Raw genomic sequence first — 26111 nt, 5'->3', positions numbered from 1 at the left:
TTGCATTATCCTTGGAATGTGTGGGAGAATATTAATATTTTAGGTTCCAACTAAATATCTAGAGGGAACAAAGGTTTACTCAGGAAATCTATTTGACAGTGGATCCCAGCCGTAGTGGGGAAGGACTCTGTTCTAGGCTGTCTGGAAAATGCCTGATTTGACAAAGAGTTTTGGCCTCAGGCCTGGCATAAGCTTGGCTCATGCCTGTAATCCCAGCACTTTGAGAGGCTGAGTAAGGCCGATCACTTGAGCCCAGGGGTTCAAGACCAGCCTGGGCAACATGGTGAAACCCCGTCCCTACAAAAAATATAAAAATTAGCCTGGTGTGGCTGGGCCTAATGGCTCACGCCTGTAATCCCAGTACTTTGTAAGGCTGAGCCAAGCAGATCACTGGAGGTCAGGAGTTTGAGACCAGCCTGGCCCACGTGGCCAAACCCTGTCTCTTCTAAAAATGCAAAAGTTAGCTGGGTGTGATGACGGGCGCCTGTAATCCCAGCTACTCTGGAGGCTGAGAAGATGGCTTGAGTCCAGGAGGTCGAAGCTGCAGTGAGCTGAGATCGCACCACTGCACTCCAGCCTGGGTAACAAAGTGAGACTCTGTCTCAAAAAAAAAAAAAAAAAGTCAAAACTAACTTCTAGGAAGCAACTACCATTTTTTAAAATAGAGGCAGAGTCAGACCTGGCGCGGTGGCTCACGCCTGTAATCTCAGCACTTTGGGAGGCTGAGATGGGCAGATCACAAGGTCAGGAGTTCGAGGCCAGCCTGGCCAACATAGTGAAACCCCATCTCTACCAAAAATACCAAAATTAGCTGGGTGTGGTGGTGGGTGCCTGTAATCCCAGCTACTTGGGAGGCTGAGGCAAAAGAATCGTTTGAACCTGGGAGGCAGAGGTTGCAGTGAGCCGAGATTGCACCATTGCACTCCAGCCTGGGCAACAAGAGTGAAACTCCATCTCAAAAAAAAAAAAAAAAAAAAAAAAAGAGGCAGAGTCTCACTGTGTTGCTGAGGCTGGTCTCAAACTCTTGGACTCAAGAGATTCTCCCTTTTCTGCCTCCCTAAATGCTGGGATTACAGGTGTGAGCCACCGCGCCAGGCTGCAACTATCTTTTTTGAGAGCAGACAGGCTGTTTTCTGGGCACTTTGGGTGAGAGGAGTTGCTGGGAACTGACCTGGGAAAGAAAGCATCTTGTAGGAGGCCCCTCAACAGGAGCCCTTTGGAGCTTCTGAGGCAAAAATATGAAAAAGAGAAATTGGCTGGGCATGATGGCTCATGCCTATAATCCCAGCATTTTGGAAGCCAAGGTGGGCAGATCACCTGAGGTCAGGAGTTCGAGACTAGCCTGGCCAACGTGGTGAAACCCCGTCTCTATTAAAAATACAAAAATTAGCTGGTGTGGTGGTGGGCGCCGTAATCCCACCTTCTCTGGAGGCTGAGGCAGGAGAATTGCTTGAACCCGGGAGGCGGAAATTGCAGTGAGCTAAGATTGCACCACTGCACTCCAGCCTGGGTCACAAGAGCAAAACACCATCTCAAATAATAATAAATAAATAAATAGATAGATAGATAGATACCTGTGAATGTCAAGAAAATTAGGTACTGCAATCAGCTTCATTTCCATCCTTGGGCTGTAGCCGGAGTTGTATCAGAGGGAGAAGCCCTTGGGTGGCTTGTTTGTTTTGTTTTTTTGAGACAGTCCTGCACTATTGCCCAGGCTGGAGCGCCGTGGCGCGATCCCAGCTCACTGCAACCTCTGCCTCCCAGGTTCAAGTGATTCTCCTGTCCCAGTCTCCCAAGTAGCTGGGATTATAGGCACCTGCCACCATGCCCAGCTAATTTGTTGTATTTTTAGTAGAGACGGGGTTTCACCATGTTGGCCAGGCTGGTCTCGAACTCCTGACCTCGTTGATTCGCCCGGCTCAGCCTCCCAAAGTGCTGGGATTACAGGCGTGAGGCACCACGCCTGGCCCTGTGTGGCCTTTTGGGCCTCAGGCCCATAGGCCTCCCACCACATCTGCCCCTGGGTAGCCACATACAGTTCCAGGAACATCTGAGGAGCCAAAGATGTTGATTGTTCCAGGGACATGCTTGGATGCTTGGGCTGTGTCACCCTCACCAAACCTGGCAGGAACACAGTAGTTAATTTTTTTTTTTTTTGAGATGGAGTCTTGCTTTGTCGTCCACGCTGGAGTGCAGCGGCGTGATCTCGGGTCACTCCGCCTCTTGGGTTCACGCCATTCTCCTGCCTCAGCCTCCCGAGTAGCTGGGACTACAGGCTCCCGCCACCATGCCCGGCTAGTTTTTTGTATTTTTAGTAGAGATGGGGTTTCACCCTGTTAGCCAGGATGATCCTGATCTCCTGATCTCATGATCCACCTGCCTCAGCCTCCCAAAGTGCTGGGATTACAGGCATGAGTCACTGCACCCGGCCTAATTTTTTTTTTTTTAAGCCTTAGGAATAAATTAAGAAACAGTGTCTTTTTCTGATGATCCCCAGAGACAGGCAGTGTAATTTTAATTAACCCAGTCTTATTAGGAGATAAGTTTACTGTTCATTCTACAAAGACACTTAACTCATGGAACAGAGTCACTCTAACCCTTGACTTCATTACACAAAATGAAACACTTCTGAAGAAATACAGAATTTCTTAACTCACAGCAGGATCAAAGAACAAAGGCTCCTGCTTTGGCATTTCAAAGTTGAACAGAGTTCTCAATAAGAAGGCCACAGTCAAATACTAATGGAATCTCAACTCTAAATTAAAATGACTAATCATTAAACTGTTCAACTTAGAGTAATAAAAGATTTCTAGATACAGACCCCGCTGGCCTATAGTCAGTCTGGGAAGGGCTAGAAAGACCCAACCCATTGTGTGGCTGGGCTCCTTCCGTATCTTCCTTGCACAAGCAATGAAACCCAGCAGGGAAAGCAGTGGAGCTGGCAGAGGGCAGGGTGAGAAGACACCCAGTGAGGACTGAAGGGAGAGGAGAGGCCAGGGCAGCCTCAGGTACAGCTCATACCTGAACTTCCTTGGCCTCAGAGAGGGTTGCTGTGATTGCCCATGGCTCCCTACAGGCCACCGGAGGCCCTTGGTCTGGAAATGAGAGTGAGAGCAGTTTAGGCTGGTGTCTGGCAGCCCTGCCATAGGTGTCCCGGGAAAATTCAACTCCTCCATAATGAGACTTTGATGGGACACACATCCCTGAAAATAATGTAAAAAATAAGAAACAAGAACCATTGCTTTCTACAGTGGTCCACTCAGCGGCCCCAGTGTCATTTACTGTACTGGCTTGGAAATGGGCAAATTCTGGAAACTATCCATCCCATGAGGATTTTCCCCTTCATATAATACAGGAAAGGGAAAAACCAGTTTGAATGGGTGGTGTTTATTCAAAATAATCTTGTGATAGCCTTAGGAACTAAAAAGATGGTATGTATCTGATTTTCATATCTTTTTTTTTTTTTTTTTTTTTGAGAAAGAGTCTCACTCTGTCGCCCAGGCTGGAGTGCAGTGGCATGATCTCGGCTCACTGCAACCTTTAACTCCCGGGTTCAAGTGATTCTTCTGCCTCAGCCTCCAGGATAGCTGGGACTACAGGCACGTGCCAACAGGCCCACCTAATTTTTGTATTTTTAGTAGAGACGGGGTGTCACCATATTGCATATTGGCCAGGCTGGTCTCGAACTCCTGACCTTTGATCCACCCACCTGGGCCTCCCAAGTGCTGGGATTACAGGCGTTAGCCACTGTGCCCGGCCCTGATTTTTTTTTTTTTTTTGAGACGGAGTTTTGCTCTGTCACCCAGGCTGGAGTGCAATGGTGCGCTCTTGGCTCACTGCAAGCTCTGCCTCCCAGGTTCATGCCATTCTCCTGCCTCAGCCTCCCCAGTAGCTGGGACAACAGGCGCCCGCAACCACGCCTGGCTAACTTTTTCTGTTTTTAGTAGAGACTGGGTTTCACCATGTTAGCTAGGATGGTCTTGATCTCCTGATCTCGTGATCCGCCCGCCTCGGCCTCCCAAAGTGCTGGGATTACAGGCGTGAGCCACCGCGCCCGGACTTTTTTTTTTTTTTTTTTTTTTGAGATGGAGTCTCACTCTGTTGCCCAGGATGGAGTGCAGTGGTGCGATCTCGGCCCACTGCAAGCTCTGCCTCGCTCTGTCGCTCAGGATGGAGTGCGGTGGCACAATCTCGGCCCACTGCAAGCTCCACCTCCCGGGTTCTCGCCATTCTCCTGCCTCAGCCTCCCAAGTAGCTGGGACTACAGGCACCCGCCACCACGCCTGGCTAATTTTTTTTTTTTTGTATTTTTAGTAGAGACAGGGTTTCACTGTGTTAGCCAGGATGGTCTCAATCTCCTGACCTAGTGATCCGCCCACCTCGGCCTCCCAAAGTGCTGGGATTACAGGCGTGAGCCACTGCGCCCGGCCTCTCATTTTAATTTTTAAGAGACAAGGTCTTGTTCTGTCACTCAGGCTGGAGTGCAGTGGCACAATCATAGCTCACTGTAACCTCAAACTCCTGGGCTCAAGTGATCCTCCCATCTCAGCCTTCCAAGTAGCTGAGACCACAGGTGCATACCACCATGTCCAGCTAATTTTTGTTTGTTTGTTTGTTTTTTGGTAGAGATAGGGTCTCACAGGCCAGGCGTGGTGGCTCATGTCTGTAATCCCAGCACTTTGGGATGCTGAAGCGGGCAGATCACCTGGGGTCGGGAGTTCGAGACCATCCTGACTAATATGGAGAAAGCCGTCTCTACTAAATATACAAAAAATTAGCCAGGCGTGGTGGCAGGCACCTGTAATCCCAGCTACTTGGTAGGCTGAGGCAGGAGAATGGTGTGAACCCAGGAGGAGGAGCTTGCAGTGAGCCAAGATCGAGCCACTGCACTCCAGCCTGGGTGACAGAGCGAGACTCTGTCTCAAAAAAAAAAAAAAGAGATGGGGGTCTCACCATGTTGCCCAGGTTAGTCTTGAGCTCCTGGCCTCAAGCAATCCTCCTGCCTCAGCCTCCCCAAGTGCTAGGATTACAAGTGTGCCTGGCTTCTATTTCATTTCCTAAGTAAACTTAAAAAATTAAACTGGGACATCAGTTTGATAAACTTGAAAGAAAAAACAGGCCAGGCGCAGTGGCTCATGCCTGTAATCCCAGCATTTTGTGAGGCTGAGGCAGGCAGATCATGAGGTCAGGAGTTCGAGACCAGCCTGGCCAACATAGTGAAACCCCCATCTCTACTAAAAATACAAAAATTAGCTGGGTGTGGTGGTGGGCGCCTGTAATCCCAGCTACTCGGGAGGCTGAGGCAGAATTGCTTGAACCCAGGAGGCAGAGGTTGCAGTGAACTGAGATCACACCACTGCACTCTAGCCTGGGTGACAGAGCAATACTCCATCTCGGTTGGGGAGGGGGGCGGAAAGAAAGAAAAAATATATATGCTTTTAAATGTTTTATCTTATTTCTGATAACAAAAAATACATATGTGTTGCAAAAACTCAAAAACTTCAGCAAGATAAAAATGGAAAGCCAAAGTCCCATATAAGCCCACTGCTCTTCAGAAATACAAGATCTACAATATTGTTAGTTTTAAGAAAGTGCTTGAAAAACAGGACAAGGGAAAAAGCAACCAGGAAGAAAAATGGCTTGTGAGCAGTGATATGCTCTGGACATTTGCTAGTGAATGTCACCTCTTTCACTGGCAGGCTGATATTTTATTTTCTCTGTTCACAAGAAGATTGAGGGTGTCCTGTAATATGTCTACTGATCAAAAAATGCAAACATTCTGGTAGCATAAGTGGCTAAAAATAAGAAAGAAAAAAATCCTGAGGCCTGAAAATGTATTGGTCATGTGTAGGGAATATTTTAAAGACCCAAAAATGTTGTTTGGAGTCATGCTGCCACCGCAACAGTTTTATGAGAGCCCTTCTGCTACACAATACTCCATAAGGAGGCCTGCCCGCCTTTCGCCAAAGTACAGGCACCCTGCTCCAGATGCCCCACAACCAGGCTGCTGCCTCAGCTTTCATCAGCACCATTTTCACATTTCATTCCAATAAATAAGGATGCACTTAATCCTTGTCAGGGGCAGCACCTGGTACCCAGAATGCTGGACCTTCCCTGCCCTCGTGCTCATTGCCCCACCTCAGCAGGGCCTCTGACCCTGGTACTTGGCAGGCTTCAGGGACTTTCTGCTGTTGGCCAGCCCAAATGTCCTGCAATTTCTCTTTCTAGCTGAGACCAATAAATCAACTGTGGACTGGTCAGAAGCCATCATCATCACTGCTATCAAAACCCAGGTCATAGAGCAAATTCTTTCCTGCCTCCTTGCATAGAGGGGTCTCTGAACATCCGAGATTGAGGTCACTGAACCAGCTCATCTGGTGGTCCCCCTGGGAACTGCTGGAAAGTAGCCAGTTGTCTTGGGAAGAGCACCTGCTGAGCTGCAAGAGTCTTCCCTGCACTGCTCTTACTGTCTTATTGGGCATGACTGTTCCTCCCAGAATAGGGCAGACTGGTTTTCTGGGGCTCCTGGGACACTGCAGATGCAGAGGCTGAGCATGGGGTTCCTGCTGTCCCAGGAAGGGCCTTTGAGGGACAGAAATTGCAGGCTGAGGACTCTGATATTTGGAATTGAATTTACAGGTCTGGATTGGGATTTGTTTTTGCTTGCTGGCTAGGAGCCTGCCTCTGTGGGCCCTGTGGGCCTTCCTGGGCTGCTGCTTCTTGTCTTTCCCCCGCATTTCTACAGTCCCATCTTTCTGTTTAATCACCAAATGTTCACGTGGGTCACACAAAAACATACTTTGGGCTTGATATTTTTGGCAGGCATTCTTAATGCTGGTTGAAAAGTTGTTTATCTCCAATGATGTGAGCTGTGAGGCTCCTTGGGAAACCAGGTCCCTGTCACTAGGAATCTTATGGCCTGGGATGCTGGAACCATGGTTCTTGGCACCTGCTTTAGTAACAGCCCAGTTCTTGCAGTTAGTCTGCACCGCCTTGTCATTTACATGCCTATTTCTTTCATGGGACCCAAATGCTGGCAGTGCAGCCTCTTCTTGGAGGGCATCATTCTTTGCTCCTTCACCCCAGACACCAAATTCTCCAGGCTGTAGGGAGCCCATACCAGGATTCCATGCAGCAGGGAGGGCCTGGGCCTGCCATAAAACTGGTTTCTCAGAGGTGTATTTTTCCTGCCTGGTGAGATTGAGGCTCTGGGCCAAAGGTGGCGACGTCTGAGAAGCGCTGTCTTTCACTGGAGGCACTGAGATCAATCTCTTCAGCTCTGCTAGGACACTGGGCACATTCAGCTGGCCTAGCTGCTTGCACAGCTGCTGGAATTCCTGGCTCTGCTGAGCAACTAAAACTTCAAGGTGCTTCAGGTTGGACTTCATTTCTATAAACTCTGCTTGTCTCTGGGGAGAGAGGCAGTGAGAAAGACAGTGATGGACAGTGCAAGTCAGAAAGCACAATAAAACGTGAGAACAGACCAATGGATGTGACAGCAGAACCAAGGCTTGCTCCTTGTAGGGAACCTCCCAGGGTAAGCACAATTACACTCTGGAGTTGAACCCCTGGGGCCCACATCATGTCAAGGAACCTTGGGGAAGGAAGCTAGTCTATATGCTGGCCCCTTTCCAAGTGGCCTGTGCTGGCCTCTTGTCTTAGCTGAAAATTTGCAACTTTAAAGGTTTCTCGGCCGGGCGCAGTGACTCACACCTGTAATCCCCAGCACTTTGGGAGGCTAAGGCAGGTGGATCACAAGGTCAAGAGATTGAGACCATCCTGGCCAACATGGTGAAAAATCCCCTCTCTACTAAAAATACAAAAATTAGCTGGGCGTGGTGGTGCACACCTGTAAGTCCTAGCTACTCAGGAGGCTGAGGCAGGAGAATTGCTTGAACATGGGAGGCGGAGGTTGCAGTGAACCGAGATTGCACCACCGCACAACAAAGCGAGACTCCGTCTCAAAAAAAAAAAAAAAAAAAAAAAAAATTTCTCTCTGGGTCTAGTTCAAAGCCCAAAACTCTAGTTCAAAGCCCAAAACACACTTAGAAAGAGGTTGGGGTTTACACTTACAGCTTCAAATCTTTTCTTCATCTCAAGGATGGCCTGCTCCATGTTGCCTTTGTCCTGGATTGCCTCAAACACCAGCTCATTCTGGGCCTGTATAGACTCTTGTACTAAATACAAAACAGTGACAGTTCACCTCCTGAAGACTATGTATGGTATGTCCCATCTGCCCAAACCACAGAACCACAGCAGTGAAAAGGGAGGAGCTGGATGCAGACCGGAGTGGTTCCTCCAGGCTCTCCTTCCCTCCCTCCTTGACAAGATCCTGGCTAGGGCAGACCCAACCTCAGCACCTGCTGGGGACTCTGAGAATCAGTTGCCCAGACAACAGCACAAAAGCCTCTGTGGCCTTCCTTCTTGGCCCTGTCATCAGAGTGATCTTAGTAGAATGCATCCTCTGAAACCTTCATTGAAACTTTTTTTCTTTTTTTTGAGACGGAGACTAGCTCTGTCACCCAGACTGGAGTGCAGTGATGCGATCTTGGTTCACTGCAACTTCCGCCTCCCAGGTTTGAGTGATTCTCCTGCCTCAGCTCCTAAGTAGCTGGGATTACATGCGCATGCCACCATGCCCTGCTAATTTTTGTATTTTTAGTAGAGACGGGGTTTCACTATGTTGGCCAGGCTGGTCTCGAACTTCTGACTTCCGGTGATCTGCCCACCTCGGCCTCCCAAAGTGCTGGTATTACAGGTGTAAGCCACCATGCCCAGCCCGTTGAAACTTTCGATGGCACCCCACTGGCCACTGAACAAAATCTAAATCTTTAAATTGGCTAACAAGATCTGGGCTCACTTCCCTTTACCCATTTGTCCTCCTCCATGTCTCTGGACTCTTGTCTCACCACTGGCCTTTGTGCAAAGTCTTCCCTTAGCTTCAAGTACCCTGTTTCTGTCCCTGTCATCCCCCCACCGCAACCAATCACCACCTTAGTCTAGCTAATTCCTATTCTTCCTTCTACTTTCAGCAGTCACCTCCTCAGAAAATACCATTTCCACTCGGCTAGGGTGTTGCTTCTCTCTGCTGGTAGCACCGTGTATGTGCCCTACCATCATTTATTGCCCTCCACTTATTTATCCCATACTTACACTTGGACCCAAATAGACTTGGGGACCTAGGTGCTAACTACATCAGGACTGATTGATTTTCCTCTTTTGCACAGTGAGATTCTGCATGCACACACACACACACACATTTATTTAATGACACATTGTGTTGCAATTTATTGCCATCCTCTTGCTAGACTACAGGTCATATGAAGATGCTTCTATATTTATTCAACAAATGTTTAATGAGCATATACTATGTGCCAGGCACTATGGATATAGCAGTTATCAAGACAGATAAACCTAGCTGGGCGTGGAGACTCACGCCTGTAATCCCAGCACTTTGGCAGGCAGAGGCGGGCAGATCACCTGAGGTCAGGAGTTCGAAACCAGCCTAGCCAACATGATGAAATCCCGTCTCTACTAAAAATACAAAAATAAGCCAGGTGTGGCGGCGGGTGCCTGTAGTCCCAGCTACTTGGTTGGCTGAGGCACAAGAATTGCTTGAACCTGGGAGGTAGAGGTTGCAGTGAGTTGAGATCCCACCATTGCACTCCAGCCTGGGTGACAGAGCGAGACTTCATCTCAAAAAAAAAAAAAAAAAAAAAGACAAATAAAGCCCTCTTGAAATTGCAATCTTAGGGAAAACAGGAGGTAGTTAACGACTAATTATACAAATAACCATAAATGTAATAACTGCTCTAAAGGAAAAGCGTACTGTGCTTGAGACCATGTAACTGTAGACTTAGTCACTCTCAAGGGTAAGATTTCCCTAAGAAACTGATATTTAGCTGAATTGTCATAAAACTGTAAGGGAAAGAATATTACCAACAGAAGAAAGAGCACGTTCCAAACAGAGGAATTGAGATCAGCATGGCTGAAACATGGTGAGCAAGGGGCCCAGGAGCAGGCCACAGCTGAGGGGAGGCAGGTCACAGTTACACAGAGGGGTGTATGAGCCATGGCAAGATTGGTGGACTTGAATTCTTTTTTCTTTCTTTCTTTCTTTTTTTGAGACAGAATCTCATTCTGTCACCTAGCTGGAGTGCAGTGGCACGATCTCAGCTCACTGCAACCTCTGCCGCCTGAGTTCAAGCAGTTCTCCAGCCTCAGCCTCCAGAGCAGCTAGGATTACAGGCATGCACCACCATGCCCAGCTATTAATTGTGTTTTAATAGAGATGGGGTTTTGCCATGTTGGCCAGGCTGGTCTCAAACTCCTGACCTCAGGTGATCCACCCGCCTCAGCCTCCCAAAGTGCTGGGATTACAGGCATAAGCCACCATGCCTGGCCGAAATATACACCTTTATCTGAAAGTTTATTGTCAGACACTGTGCTAGGAGAATGGGAAACAATTTTGAACAAAACTGTCTACCTACATGATTTTTTTTTTTGAGACTGAGTCTCGTTCTGTTGCCAGGCTGGAGTGCAGTAGTGCAATCTCAGCTCACTGCAACCTCTGCCTCCGGGTTCAAGCAATTCTCCTGCCTCAGCCTCCCAAGTAGCTGGGACTTTAGGCACGCGACACCATGCCCAGCTAATTTTTGTATTTTTAGTAGAGACAGGGTCCACCATGTTGGCCAGGATGATCTCGATCTCTTGACTTCATGATTCGCCCACCTCGGCCTCCCAAAGTGCTGGGATTACAGGAGTGAGCCACCATGCCCGGCCGAATTCTACAATCTAGAAGAGGGAAAAAATAATAAACAGGCTGGGCACAGTGGCTCACACCTATAATCCCAGCACTTTGGGAAGCCGTTGAGGCGGGAGGATTGCTTGGGCCCAGGAGTTCTAGACCAGCCTGGGCAACATAGTGAGATCCTGTCTCTACAAAATGAAAAATAAAAATTGGCTGGGTGGGGTGGTATGTGCCTGTGGTCCTAGCTACTCGGGAGGCTGAGGTGGGAGAATTGCTTGATCCCAGGAGGTCAAAGCTACAGTCAGCTGTGATTGTGCCACTGCACTCCAGCTTTGATGACAGAGGGAGACCCTATCTCAAAAATAAAAAAAAAGAAAAGAAAAAAGCAGTAAGAAATGGTACATTTTATGTTACGTGTATTTTACCACAATTTTTAAAAAGTGGGTCCAGGGCTGTGCCACCCCACTGGCAATGCTGGCTGCCTTCTGGAAACTGCATATGCCTCACTCCCTCAGTGTGTAAATTCACAAACACTAATGGATAACAACAGAAAATGGCATGAAAACAGTAGGAATCAGCAATTTTGCACAGGAAGTTTTGGGAAATGTTTACTGTAGTCTCCCTGCAGTTGGGAAAAAATTGAACAAACAAGATGAATTTGGTGGCAGGGCGTGGTGGACGCCTGTAATCTCAGCACTGGGAGGCTGAGGCGGGTGGATCACCTGAGGTCGGGAGTTCGAGACCAGCCTGACCAACATGGAGAAACCCCGCCTCTACTAAAAATACAAAATTAGCTGGGTGTGGCAGCACATGCCTGTAATCCCAGCTACTCGGGAGGCTGAGGCAGGAGAATCTCTTGATATAATCTCGTGATATAAAAACTAAGTAGGCCAGGCACGGTGGCTCAGGCCCATAATCCCAGCACTTCGGGTGGCCGAGGCGGGCAGATCAGCTGAGATCAGGAGTTCGAGAACAGCCTGACCAACATGGAGAAACCCCGTCTCTACTAAAAATACAAAAATTAGCAGTGCGTGGTGTCGCATGCCTGTAGTCCCAGCTACTCGGGAGGCTGAGGCAGGAGAATCGCTTGAACCCGGGAGGCAGAGGGTGCGGTGAGCAGAGATCGCGCCATTGCACTCCAGCCTGGGCAACAAAAGCAAAACTCCATCTCAAAAAAAAAAAAAAAACAACAACAACTAAGTAAAGTCTGAGCACAGTGGCTCACGCCAGTAATCCCAGCACTTTGGGGAGGCCAAAGCTGGCGGATCACAAGGTCTGGAGATCAAGACCTTCCTGGCCAACATGGTGAACCCCGTCTCTACTAAAAATACAAAAATTAGCTGGGCATGGTGATGCACGCCTGTAGTCCCAGCTACTCAGGAGGCTGAGGCAGGAGAAACACTTGAACCCAGGAGGCAGAGGTTGCAGTGAGCTGAGATTGTGCCACTACACTCCAGCCTGGCGACAGAGAGAGACTCCACCTCAAAAAAAAAAAAAAAAAAAAAAAAAAAATTAGCCAGGCATGGTGGCATGTGCCTGTAGTCCCAGCTACTCAGGAGGCTGAGACAGGAGAACTGCTTGAACCTAGGAAGGGGAGGTTGCAGTGAGCTGAGATCGCGCCACTGCACTCCAGCCTGTGTGACAGAGAGAGACTCTGTCTCAAAACAAACCAACCAACCAACAAACAAAAACTAAGTAAAATATATTGAGACGTGAAAATGGAACCCCTAAACTAACATGAAACAATTTAATCTAGCATAGTTTTTTATTTTTTTGAGATGGAGTCTTACTCTGTCGCCCAGGCTGGAGTGCAGTGGCGCGATCTTGGCTCACCGCAACCTCCGCCTCCAGGGTTCAAGCGATTCTCCTGCCTCAGCCTCCTGAGTAGCTGGAGGCATGCGCCACCACGCCCGGCTAATTTTTGTATTTGTAGTAGAGACAGGGTTTTACCATGTTGGTCAGGCTGGTCTCCTACTTCTGATCTTGTGATCCGCCCGCCTAGGCCTCCCAAAGTGCTGGGATTACAGGCGTGAGCTGCTGTGTCTGGCCCAAAGAATTTTTTAGAAAGCAAATTTTCCCGTATTTCTCACCACAGGTACAAGTTCAATTCCATGTGTCAATCAATTAGAAAGAGGCTATTTACTTAGGTATTGGATTCCTGCTCCTAAACCCAATTAGTCAAATATTCTTCAGACATCCATGTAGATATTTATAGTAGAGAGCAAATGTAATTATCCTTCCATAGAGAAGTTCCTAAATAGTAATGTTTCTTAGCAACAGTGGGCATTACTGACCCTCACAAAAGCAGAACATGAGAAAGGCAAGCAAAGTGTTTGATTCTGGATTAAGTGCTCAGAAAGCATCCATCTGAGGTCCCACACATTCAGTTCTTGTCCCCAGGGCAACATATGTTTGGCGTCTTCTCTTTTATAGGAGCTTTTGTATCAAACTCATTACTTTCAAAGTCTATCCATATTTTTTCTTTTAAAAAAATTTAGTTATGAAAATAACTGAAAACCATAATAGTATAAAAAGGCATACAATGAAAAATGATTGAATCTCTCCTCTGCAAACCTTGGTCTCTCTTCCTGGATTTAACATTATCATCGGTTTCTGGAATTTTACATTAATACGTGTGCATATCTATATATACATTATAGGTCCTGTGTTTGTATGTGTATGTGTGTCTAGAAGAGTATTTATTTCATTTTTGCTTTGACTATAAACATTAGATATTTTTAGCTTTTATGTAAAAATGCCATTTAAAATCTATTTCCATATCTAGACAATATCTGTTTTCCTGTTAAGATGATTTTTAAACAATTTGTTTTTATTTTAGCAACTTCGTAAGGCCTCAGTTGAGATGAGATCAGATTATGATGCAAGCTTTTCCCCGGATGGCCAGTGATTTTCCTTTTACTCTGTAGTTTTATTCTCCCTCAGGTGCTGATGAGAGCCCTAACAAAAGATCTGGCAGCCTCCTTGTATAAGATGAGACCACCTCCAACTTTTTTAGGGATACTCTTCCCAATTTTCACTGGCTGGTCACACTTCCCAACAAGATGTATCCTGGAGCACGCGAAGAGCACCTTTTTGTTGTTTTAATTTAACAATGAACAGATATTTCCATTCTACCATATTCATATAGATGGATCTCACTCTTCTTAACAATTATATCTATTTTGCTTAGAAAGGCTTTTCCCATTCTAAAATTATAAAAATGTTGTCCATGGCCGGGCGTGGTGGCTCACGCCTATAATCTCAGCACTTTGGGAGGCTGAGGTAGGTGGATATGAGGTCAAGAGTTTGAGACCATCCTGGCCAACATGGTGAAACCTTGTCTCTACTAAAAATATAAAATTTAGCTGGGCGTGGTGGTGTGCGCCTGTAGTCCCAGCTACTCGGGAGGCTGAGGCAGGAGAATCGCTTGAACCCGGGAGGCAGAGGCTGCAGTGAGCCAAGATCACGCCACTGCACTTCAGCCTGGGTGACAGAGCAAAACTCCATCTCAAAAAAAAAAATGTTGTCCATGTTTTCTTCTAGTTCTTTTTATAATTTATCACCAGACTTAACATATGAGGTAAAGTAGTATAAAAGAGGTTTTGGTAGTTCACTTTATTACTGTGGTCCTTAGTGTCCTCAGCTGAAGAACAGGAAGAATTAGATTAGATGGCCACAGTGACCCTTCTGGCTGGGCAGGCTGACTGGGAAAATATTTAATGACCTCATCTGTGAAGGCACCAATTACATAACAACACAGACAGCACTTTCACACAGTATCTTTACTTCCCTATTCCCTGATGAGCGCAGTGAGTAGAGACTGAAAGCTTGCAGAATGCACTGAGGTGGAGTTCAATGCTCTAGGATAGCTGGACTGGACCTGGCCATATGCTACAGGATTTGTCTGGTTCCTCTCTCAATGATTAATTTTCTGCTCCTCATCATTTCCTACCAAGAAAGAGAATTATTCTGGATAGGCTACTTGTGCCCATTTTCAAGAATGACCTGTCCTAATTCATGTGATACTGCTGTGTCTGTTACTGAGTCTTTTTTCTTTCTTTTTCTTTTTTGAGACAGAATTTCGCTCTTGTTGCCCAGGCTGGAGTGCTATGGCGCAATCTCAGCTCACTGAAACCTCTGCCTCCCAGGTTCAAGTGATTCTCCTGCCTCCCAAGTAGCTAGGATTAAAGGCCTGCGCCAGCACACCTGGCTAATTTTGTATTTTTTTTTTTAGTAGAGATGGGTTTTCACCATATTGGTCAGGCTGGTCTCAAACTCCTGACCTCAAGTGATCCACCCACCTCGGCCTCCCAAAGTGCTGGGATTACAAGTGTGAGTCACTATGCCTGGGCTTTTGTTTTGTTTTGTTTTGTTTTGTTTTTGAGAGAGTCTGGTTCTATCGCCCAGGCTGGAGTGCAATGGCAGGATCTCGGCTCACTGCAACCTCCCCCTCCTGGGTTCACGTCATTCTGCCTCAGCCTCCTGAGTAGCTGGGACTACAGGTGCCCGCCACCACGCCCAGCTAATTTTTTGTATTTTTAGTAGAGATGGGGTTTCACCGTGTTAGCCAAGATGGTCTTGATCTCCTGACCCCATGATCTGCCCGCCTCGGCCTCCCAAAGTGCTGGGATTACAGGTGTGAGCCACCACACCTGGCCTTTTTTTTTTTTTTTGAGATGGAGTCTCACTCTATCGTCCAGGCTGGAGTGCAGTGGCGCCATCTCGGCTCACTACAACCTCCACCTCCCAGGTTCAAACGATTCTCCTGTCTCAGCCTCCCAAGTAGCTGGAATTACAGGCGCCAGCCATCACGCATGGCTAATTTATGTATTTTTAGTAGAGACGGGTTTTCACCATGTTGGACAGACTGGTCTCAAACTCTTGACCTCAAGTGATTCACCCGCCTTGGCCTCCCAAAGTGCTGGAATTACAGACATGAACCACCACGCCCACCCTTGAGTCTTTTTTTTTTTTTTTTCATTTTATTTATTTAGTTTTAGTTTTAGTGTTTAGAGACAGGGTCTTGCTCTAGCTCCCAGGCTGGAGTGCAGTGGCACCATCTTGGCTCACAGCAGCTTTGACGTCCCAGACTCAAGCGATCCTCCCACCTCACCCTCCCTAGTACCTGGGACTACAGGCATATGTCCCATGCCCTGCTGGTTTTGTTTATTTTTTGTAGACACAGTCTCCCTATGTTTCCCGGGCTGGTCTCAAACTCCTGGACTCAAGCAATCCACCCACCTTGGCCTCCCAAAGTGCTGGGATTAGGCTGGGTGTGGTGTCTCACGCCTATAATCCCAGCACTTTGGGAGGCCGAAACAGGCTGATCACCTGAGGTCAGGAGTTCAAAACCAGCCTGGCCAACGTGATGAAACCTTGTCTCTAGCAAAAATACAAAAAAATAGCCAGGTGTGGTGGCATGCACCTGCATGAGACTGGTGCAGGAGAGACTCGTGCAGGAGACTGGCTTGAACCCGGGAGGGAGAGGTTGCAGTGAACCGAGATCGTGCTACTGCACTCCAGCCTGGGTGACAGAGCGAGACTCCATCTCAAAAAAACAAAAACAAAAACACAAAGTGCTGGGATTATAGGCGGGAGCCACCACGCCCGGCCTCTCTTCTGAGTCTTACCCTTTGAAAATTAAGGAACCTGCCAGGCGCGGTAGCTCACGCCTGTAATCCCAGCACTTTGGGAGGCCGAGGTGGGCGGATCACCTGACGTTAGGAGTTCGAGACCAGCCTGGCCAACATGGTGAAACCCCGTCTCTACTAAAAATACAAAAATTAGCCAGGCGTGGTGGCAGGCACCTGTAATCCCAGCTACTCAGGAGACTGAGGCAGGAGAATCGCTTGAACCTGGGAGGCAGAGGTTGCAGTAAGCCAAGTTCGCGCCATCGCACTCCAGCCTGGGGGACAAGAGTGAGAGTTCGTCTCAAAAAAAAAAAAAAAAAAAAGAAAAGAAAAGAAAAAAAGAAAAGCAAAAGAAAATTAAGGAATGGATCCCTTTGCCTACTCTAAGCCAGATGCAGTTTTAGTTCTTTCTCTGCCTTGATCTTGTGTTGGGGCCTCAGGCACTTCCTTTCCCTTTTCTGGGATTTAAACGCCATACTTTTGCTGTAATCCTCCTTTTTTGTACTTCACCCAGTTTTATTATTATTATTATTATTTGATACAGGGAGTTTCACTCTGTTGTTCAGGCTGGAGTACAGTGGCACGATCTCAGCTCACTGCAACCTCTGCCTCCTGGGTTCAAGCGATTCTCCTGCCTCAGCCTCCCAAGTAGCTGGGATTACAGGTGTCTGCCACCACGCCTGGCTAATTTTTTTTGTATTTTTAGTAGAGACGGGGTTTCATCATTTTGGCCAGGCTGGTCTCGAACTCCTGGCCTCAAGTGATCCTCCCGCCTTAGCCTCCCAAAGTGCTGGGATTATAGGCATGAGCCACTGTGCCCGGCCCACCCAGTTTTAAATGTAAAACAAAAACAGAGTACTTTCCTTGGGTACTTATAAATGACTTACTCTATCATGTTATACAAAGGAAGCATCCCTGATTTGCTTCTGCTGTCTGTCTTGCTACTTCTTGTGGGGTTAACAGTTTCAAGGCTTCCAGAACAAGTTTTTTTGTTTTTTGTTTTTTTTTTTTTTTGACGGAGTCTCACTCTGTCGTCCAGGCTGGAGTGCAGTGGCGCCATCTCAGCTCACTGCCACCTCCACCTCCCGGATTCAAGCAGTTCTTCTGCCTCGGCCTCCCGAGTAGCTGGGACTACAGGCGCCCACCACCACACCCAGCTAATTTTTGTATTTTTAGTAGAGATGGGGTTTCACCATATTAGACAGGCCAGACTTGAACTCCTGACCTTGTGATCTGCCCGCCTCAGCCTCCCAAAGTGCTAGGATTACAAGTGGGAGCCACTGTGCCCGGCCCCAGAACAAGTTTCTAAACAGATGCATATGCCCTGTGTGTGGGATGCCCAGGTTGAAATCCAGCAGACAGTACAGTGCTTCTATGCAGACAGTTGGGGATTAATTTTTAGGCCACAAAAAGGCATTAATTTTTGTAAATTATGAGCAGTCCACCCCATGGCATTTGAATAAGTTGCTTTCAACTTGTTTATAAAATAAACACACAGACAAATGCAAACAAGTACAGATGCATAGTCATCAGCTCATCGTTTTGCTAGGAAACAGGTGGTTCTAGAGAAGTATTCACCCAACGAGAACTGTATATTTGCTCTCTTCTGTTTATAGGGCAAGGGCCATGGTTTCATCTAAATGTAAACCACTAATTGGTGGAGCACAGGATTTTATAAACCACAAACTGTAAGTAAAATTGAGAATGGGGCCGGGCGTGGTGGTTCACGCCTGTAATCCCAGTACTTTGGGAGGCTGAGGCGGGCAGATCACGAGGTCAGGAGATGCAGACCATCCTGGCTAACACAGTGAAACCCCGTCTCTACTAAAAATTTTAAAAATTAGCTGGCCGTGGTGGCGGGCGCCTGTAGTCCCAGCTACTTAGGAGGCTGAGGCAGGAGAATGGCGTGAACCCAGGAGGCGGAGCTTGCAGTGAGCCGAGATTGCGCCACTGCACTCCAGCCTGGGTGACAGAGCGAGACTCCGTCTCAAAAAAAAAAAAAAAAAAAAAAAAAATTGAGAATGATGCTGTGATTCACAACACAGCTCTCACTGAAACCAAGGCAGCAAGAAGAGCAGCAGGTACTACGGTATTTCTAACTCCTAAGGGGGCAGTCAGTGTCTACAGACAGCACAGGCAGCAATTTGAGACTCAAGGATGTTGCTGACTCACTTCAGGCAGTGAGATGAGAAACCTAGCAGAGCTACCTGCCCTGAGGCAACATGGTTACCAGGTGGGGGATTAGTGCTTCACAAAAGGCATCATGGGACCAGAGCATTGTCACATAGAGGTGGGCCTCACTACCCAGCTTAGTGTGCTCCACATCTCTTCAGGACTAACCCTATATACCCATCCTCTCATCTGAAACCCTGTGAGGAACCTCACCACTGGAAACCAGGCTAGGGTCAGAAAGTTCATGTTCATCATTCACCAGTGCCCTCTGCTGATACCTCAAACATGAGGCACTCACATGTCTTGGCCACAGTCTCCAAAGAATCCAAAATAGATTGGCTTCTTGAACTGAGATGTTCCTCAGACTTTTCCACAGACGTCTGCAACTAAGAAACCCAAAATTATGAAATAATTAACAGGCTATTGCCTTATTCTACTATCTTAGAGAATTGTCATTTCATGATAAATAGGGATAGTTAAAATATTGCTATTCTACATTAACTAAAGCCAATACAATATAAATATTAAACTTCTTAAAATATAAGATGTTCTAACTCCTTGAAAAGTAGCTGTACTTACCCTGAGAATGCTTTCTCTAACATTAGAAACAAAGTTGTATAGAGTCTCACTAGAATAGGAGGGAAAAAAGAAAACAAATCTTTATGAAATATTGAAGTGATAAGTAACATAAATGATTCCATAAATATGGCAGATCTCTACCTAGCATAGCATCAAAACATTGCTTGATTAGATCTGAAGACTTGACCCTGAGAAACCTTAGTGCCCAGCAGGGAAAAAAAAAGAGAGTCCCAGCACTTTGGGAGGCCAAGGCAGGTGGATCACAAGGTCAGGAGTTCAAGACCAGCCTGGCCAAGTCAGTGAAACCCTGTCTCTACTAAAAATACAAAAATTAGCCGGGCATGGTGGTGGGCGCCTGTAATTCCAGCTACTGGGGAGGCTGAGACAGGAGAATTCCTTGAACCTGGGAGGCGGAGGTTGCAGTGAGCCAAGATCAAGCCACTGCACTCCAGCCTGGGAGACAGAGTGAGACTCCACCTCAAAATAAAATAAAAAGTTAAAAAAAAAAAAAAAAGAGAGAACACAGACTTCCTATGACCACTGCTAAGGCAAATCGCATTTTTCTTTTTAAAATCCATATTCATATACATATTTATATGTAAATATTAATATGAAAATATTCATTTCTAATGAAAAAGAAGCTATCACAGTTATTCCTCAACTATACATACTACTCTTTTTTTTTTTTTTTTGAGACAGAGTCTCGCTCTGTCACCCAGGCTAGAGTGCAGTGGCGCGATCTCGGCTCACTGCAAGCTCTGCCTCCTGGATTCACACCATTCTCCTGCCTCAGCCTCCCGAGTAGCTGGGACTACAGGCTCCTGCCACCACGCCCGGCTAATTTTTTGAATTTTTAGTAGAGACGGGGTTTCATCGTGTTAGCAAGGATGGTCTCAATCTCCTGACCTCGTGATCCGCCTGCCTCGGTCTCCCAAAGTGCTGGGATTACAGCCGTGAGCCACCGTGCCTGGCCACATCCAGTTCTTAAAAAAAGACTCACACATGGGCTGGGCATGGTGGCTTACACCTGTAATCCCATCACTTTGGGAGGCTGAGGCCGGTGGATCACCTGAGGTCAGGAGTTTGAGACCAGCCTGGCCAACATGCTGAAACTCCGTCTCTACTAAACATACAAAAATATTAGCTGGGCATGGTGTCACGCACCTGTGGTCCCAGCTACTTGGGAGGCTGGGGCACTTGAATCGCTTGAACCAAGGCGGCGGAGGTTACAGTGAGCCAAGATCTTGCCACTATACTCCAGCCTGGGCAACAGAGTGAGACTCCATCTCAATAAACAAAACAAAACAAAAGCCAAAGAATTCATGCATTGTATGATGAAAACTCATGGACATGAACAGAAGATCAACAGACACTGGGGCCTAGTTGAGGTGAAGGGTGGAGGAGGGAAAGGATCAGAAAAAAAAATAGCTATTGGGTACTATGCTTAGTACCTGGGTGATGAAATAATCTGTACAACAAACATCTGTGACAAGAGTCTACCTATGTAACAAACCTGCACATATACCCCTGAACCTAAAATAAAAGTTTTAAAAAATTCAAAAAAGTTTTTGAATGTAAAATTTAAACGATTTCATGCATTCTATTCTTTTTTTTTTTTTTTTTTTTTTTGCTTGTTTGTTTGAGATGGAGTTTCACTCTTGTCTCCCAGGCTGTAGTGCAATGGTGCAATCTAGGCTCCCTGCAACCTCCGCCTCCTGGGTTCAAGTGATTCTCCTGTCTCAGCCTCCTGAGTAGCTGTGATTACAGACACCCGCCACCGTGCCTGGCCACATTCTATTCTAGACTCTAAAATAAATAATGTTGTCCAACTTCCTAATCCTGATGATCTGAAAAGAAAAATCAGGGGGCAGATGTTTAGGAAAAATAAGTGTAACATTACTTGAATATTACATTTCTCTTAGAAATCCTCTAGTTTTTATTTTTCAGAGAGAAAAAAATTGTGGTAGACTATATGTAAATCTACCACAAATCATATTGACAAGAAGGCAATTAAGAATAACTAGGAGGCTGGGTATGGTGGCTCATGCCCGTAATCCCAGCACTTTGAGAGGTCGAGGTGGGAGGACTGCTTGAGCCCAGGAGTTCAAGACCAGCCTGGACAACATAGTGAGACACTATCTCTGAAAAAAAAAATTAGGTGGGCATAGCAGTGTATGCCTCTGATCGAAGCTACTTGGGAAGCTAAGGTGGGAAGACTGCGGTGGCTCATGCTTGTAATACCAGCACTTTGGGAGGCCGAAGTGGGCAGATCACCTGAGGTCAGGAGTTCGTGACCAGCCTGGCCAACATGGCGAACCCCGTCTCTACTGAAAATACAAAAATGAGCTGGGCATGCTGGCATGCGCTTGTGATCCCAGCTACTCGGGAGGCTGTGGCAGGAGAATCACTTGAACCCAGGAGGCGGATGTTTCAGTGAGCCGAGATTGTGCCATTGCACTCCAGTCTGGACAACAAGAGTGAAACTCCATCTCAGAAAAAAATAATAATAAAATAAATAATAATAATGGCCAGGCACGGTGGCTCACGCCTGTAATTCCAGCATTTTGGGAGGCTGAGATGGGTGGATCAACTGAGGTCAGGAGTTTGTGACCAGCCTGGCCAACATGGTGAAACCCTGTCTCTACTAAAAATACAAAAATTAGCCAGCCGTGGTGGCAGGTGCCTGTAGTCCCAGCTACTCAGGAGGCTGAGGCAGGAGAATCGCTTGAACCTGGGAGGCAGAGGTTGCAGTGAGCCAAGATTGCGCCACTGCACTCCAGCCTGGCGACAGAGCAAGACTCCGTCAAAAAAAAAAAAAAATCAATCTATAATTCTCTCTCTCCCTCTTTCTCTTTCTCCCTCTTTCTCTGTGTGTCTGTTTGTGTGTCTGCGTGTGTGTGTGTGTGTATGTGTGTGTAAGTCCTATGGTTTGGTTTCTCTGGAGAACTCTAATATATGCTATTATGCTAAAATTGAATTATTTAATTACTGACACTCTATGTCTTGTTTACTCAGAAAAGGTGAGTTCTTTCATCCATTTGAAAGGTTTACATACCTGTCACATTTGTCTTTTGCCCTTTTCTTTTTCTCCTCAAACTGTTCCAAGAGGCCTTTTGATTTTCCAACTGACAAAGGAGGAGGAAATAAACCTCCATCTTTTATATCTCCTCCGAACAGCTGGGGCTTTGTCTGGTACTTTGTGAAAATGCTAGGTTCACCCTGTTAAATGAAAAAAATATACAGCACTTCACACATAAAAATATTTATAGCATTCACTATTTTCTGTACAATGCAGTCACATTTAAGTGCAAACCATATTGCTGTAACGTAACATAGCAAGTAGTATTTCCATTTTATCTTTGTATACACCAGAAAATTATATTTAAAATAAAGCAACTGTTTTTATTAATATAGATTTTTGCCTTACCAGCCCAGAGATATTTTAAATGTCAACCAAAATAGCTTAGAATCAATTGCATAAATTTAAAGGCAAGAACAGAGAACCATTTATGCTATTTCTGACATGATGTGTTAAAGTTTTCATAATCATAATTTTAACTCAAATTGCTGTTGCTCAGCTGCTAGTGAACTGAACTCATATTGGTAAGTTTGATGTGGACTGGACAGTGCGCATGCTGACAAATGGTGAGCCACTTTCTGCATTCTTTGGCAAAATTCTGAAACATTCAGGGAGGTCATTTATTCCTTCATATCACTAGATACCAATTTTTGTACTGACATACTTATTTCAGAGCATACTTTACTAACTTAAAGCACCGACTGGCTGGGCATGATGGCTCACGCCTGTACTCCCAACACTTTGGGAGGCCGAGGTGGGTGGATCACAAGGTCAGGAGTTTGAGACCAACCTGACCAATGTGATGAAACCCTGTCACTACTAGAAATACAAAAATTGGTCGGGTGTGGTGGCTCATGCCTGTAATCCCAGCACTTTGGGAGGCCGAGGCGGGCGGATCACCTGAGGTCAGGAGTTTGAGACCAGCCTGCTCAACTTGGCGAAACCCTGTCTCTACTAAAATACAAAAAATTAGCCGGGCATGCTGGCAGGCGCCTGTAATCCCAACTACTCAGGAGGCTGAGGCAGGAGAATTGCTTTAACACAGAAGGAGGAGGTTGCAGTGAGCCAAGATTGCACCACTGCATTCCAGCCTGGGCGACAAGAGTGAAACTCCGTCTCAAAACAGAAACAAAAACAAAAACAAAAATTAGCTGGGCGTGGTGGCACACACCTGTAATCACAGCTACTTGGGAGGCTGAGGCAGGAGAATCACTTGAACCTGGGAAGAGGAGGTTGCAGTGAGCCAAGATCGTGCCGCTGCACTCCAGCCCGGGTGACAGAGTGTGACTCTGTCTCAAAAAAAAAGAAAAGAAAAGAAAAAAAAGCACCAACTTAATCTTATTTGTTAAGTCCCTATTTGATGCATGTAAGTCTGTATATAAAACTTGAGCCCAGGCTGGGCACAGTGGCTCACGCCTATAATCCCAGCACTTTGGGAGGCCAAAGTGGGTGGATCACCTGAGGTTGGGAGTTCAAGAACAGCCTGACCAACATGGAGAAACCCCGTCTCTACTAAAAATACAAAATTAGCCAGGCGTGATGCGCATGCCTGTAATCCCAGCTACTCAGGAGACTGAGGCAGGAGAATTGCTTAAACCTGGAAGGCAGAGGTTGTGGTGAGCCGAGATCGTACCATTGCACTCCAGCCTGGGCAACCAGAGCAAAACTCCGTCTCAAAAAAAAAAAAAAAAAAAACCCTTGAGCCCAGGAGTTCAAGACCAGCCTGGGCAACATGGCTAAACCCCATCCCTACAAAAAAATATAAAAATTAGCTGGTGCAGCTGGGCACGGGGGCTCACGCCTGTAATCCCAGAACTTTGGGAGGCTGAGGCAGGTGGGTCATGAGGTCAGGAGATTCAGACCATCCTGGCTGACATGGTGAAATCCTGTCTCTAATAAAAATACAAAAATTAGCTGGGAGTGGTGGCGCACGCCCACAGTCCCATCTACTCAGGAGACTGAGGCAGGAGAATCACTTGAACCCGGGAGGCAGAGGTTGTAGTGAGCTGAGATCATGCCACTGCACTCCAGTCTGGCAACAGTGAGGCTCCCTCTCAAAAAAAAAAAGAAAAAAATTAGCTTGGTGTGGCCAGGCATGGTGGCTCACACCTGTAATCCCAGCACTTTGGGAGGCCAATGCAGGTGGATCACTTGAGGTCAGGAGTTTGAGACCAGCCTAGCCAACACAGTGAAACCCTGTCTCTACTAAAAATACAAAAATTAGCCGGGCATGGGGGCAGGTGCCTATAATCCCAGCCACTCAGGAGGCTGAGGCATGATAATTGCTTGCACCCAGGAGGCAGAGGTTGCAGTGAGCTGAGATCACACTGAAGCAGGAGATGTAAAGAGAAAAACAAGTTTTCTCTTGCTGGGCTGACTCACTCCAAGACCTAGCAATAGGCAGCAGAGCTCTGGCAGGGCTTTGATAACACTATGTGCAAAACCAGAGCCCTCAAGGAATGTGCTCCAGAGTCCCCTCTCCTCCCATTCCCAGGCAAGGGTGGGAAAGCAGGTTTTTCTCTTTTCCCAACTTCCCCCTCCCCTTTGATAATCCTTCCTTAGTGATACTCAAGGTTACTTCACAGAGTTTTACAATTCCTGTTTCTCTTCTGTGCAACATGACAAGGTCACAAGACGAGCTTGAGTAAGATATGTACCAGATGCAAAGCCTGCTTTAGTTTGATAAGTTCCTGTTTTCCTTCCAATGCAGCTGCAAGGTCACGAGCTATGCTAGGATGATGAAACCTGTCACTGTTTGATTAACTGCCTTTGTTCTGCTTCTGTATGCCCACTTGCCTGCACTATACACTTCATGCCACCAAATTCCCTCCACGCCATTCAAACTGGCCAATCCCCTTTCAGAAATGTGTATAAAAGTCAAGCCCTGTTTTTGTTCAGGTCTCAGCCTTTTGGATGCGAATCCACTGAGCCGGTGCACACCTTAATAAAATCCTCCTGTTTCACCCATTTGGTCTCTCTGGTCCTCTGATTCCTGCCACAGCACCACTGCACTACAGCCTGGGTGACAGAGGGAGACTCTGTCTCAAAAACAAAACAAAACAAAACAAAACAAAACAAAACAAAACTACATTTAGTTATAGGTGCCTCCAAAATCAAAATGTTTTTGACTCACAAGAAAACACAGATTGATCTCAAAGAATCAGGCTGGGCATGGTGGCTCACACCTGTAATCCCAGCACTTTGGGCAGCCGAGGTGAGCAGATCATCTGAGGTTAGGAACTCAAGACCAGCCCACCAACATGGAGAAACGCTGTCTCTACTAAAAACGCAAAAATCAGCCGTGTGTGGTGGCACACACCTATAATCCCAGCTACTAGGGAGGCTGAGACAGGAGAATTACTTGAACCTGGAAGGCGAAGGTTGCAGTCAGTGAACTGAGATCATGCCACTGGACCTCGGCCCAGGTGACAGAGCAAGACTCTGTCTCAAAAAAAAAAAAAAAAAAAAAAAGGAAAAGACAGGTTAATCTCAAAAAATCAAGGATTCAAGAGACTCTGTTCCTCATTCTGGCCTTTACTCACTAACCTAGGCCTCAGAATCCTCATCTCCTTCTTCTTCAAGGACATAATGTAGTATACTTGACTAAAGTATACAGACTACATGAAGTTTATTATTTTAAAAAGTCTGTCTAAAATAAAATTTATGTTATTTTATTTCTATTTTATGGAAACTATTTTTACTTATTAAATTCTCACAAACAACAGTATGACTAGCCTTAGGCAAATATATATGTATATATATTTGACTCTCCCTAGGATTGGTCAAGGAATTGACACTATTTTACGTTGCTTTGTAATAGAAGAAACTGCAAATATAAATGTTGCCATTTCAGACTATTAAGTCAAATGAGTCACTAATCAAGCACAAATCCCTTTAGGAG

At 46.4% G+C, this 26111-nt stretch overlaps 1 protein-coding gene across 9 annotated transcripts in view; it reads right to left on the bottom strand.

Moving 5' to 3' along the window:
* Nucleotides 1–5433: 5433 nt before the first annotated feature.
* Nucleotides 5434–26111, bottom strand: part of IHO1 (interactor of HORMAD1 1) — a 58564-nt gene continuing 37886 nt past the window's right edge. For all 9 annotated transcript variants that reach the window (XM_055382403.2, XM_004034131.5, XM_055382404.2 and 6 more), the window contains 5 exons: nucleotides 22187–22350; nucleotides 19132–19180; nucleotides 18851–18938; nucleotides 8074–8177; nucleotides 5434–7409 (listed from right to left, as the gene is read on the bottom strand). In XM_055382403.2, coding sequence (XP_055238378.1) covers nucleotides 6258–7409; nucleotides 8074–8177; nucleotides 18851–18938; nucleotides 19132–19180; nucleotides 22187–22350 — 1557 coding nt within the window. In that variant the 3' untranslated portion in view covers nucleotides 5434–6257. The remainder of the gene's footprint in view (nucleotides 7410–8073; nucleotides 8178–18850; nucleotides 18939–19131; nucleotides 19181–22186; nucleotides 22351–26111) is intronic.

Source organism: Gorilla gorilla, chromosome 2 (assembly GCF_029281585.2).
Source record: "Gorilla gorilla gorilla isolate KB3781 chromosome 2, NHGRI_mGorGor1-v2.1_pri, whole genome shotgun sequence".
NCBI lineage: Eukaryota > Metazoa > Chordata > Mammalia > Primates > Hominidae > Gorilla > Gorilla gorilla.
This window is presented reverse-complemented; position numbering and strand designations above follow the sequence as displayed.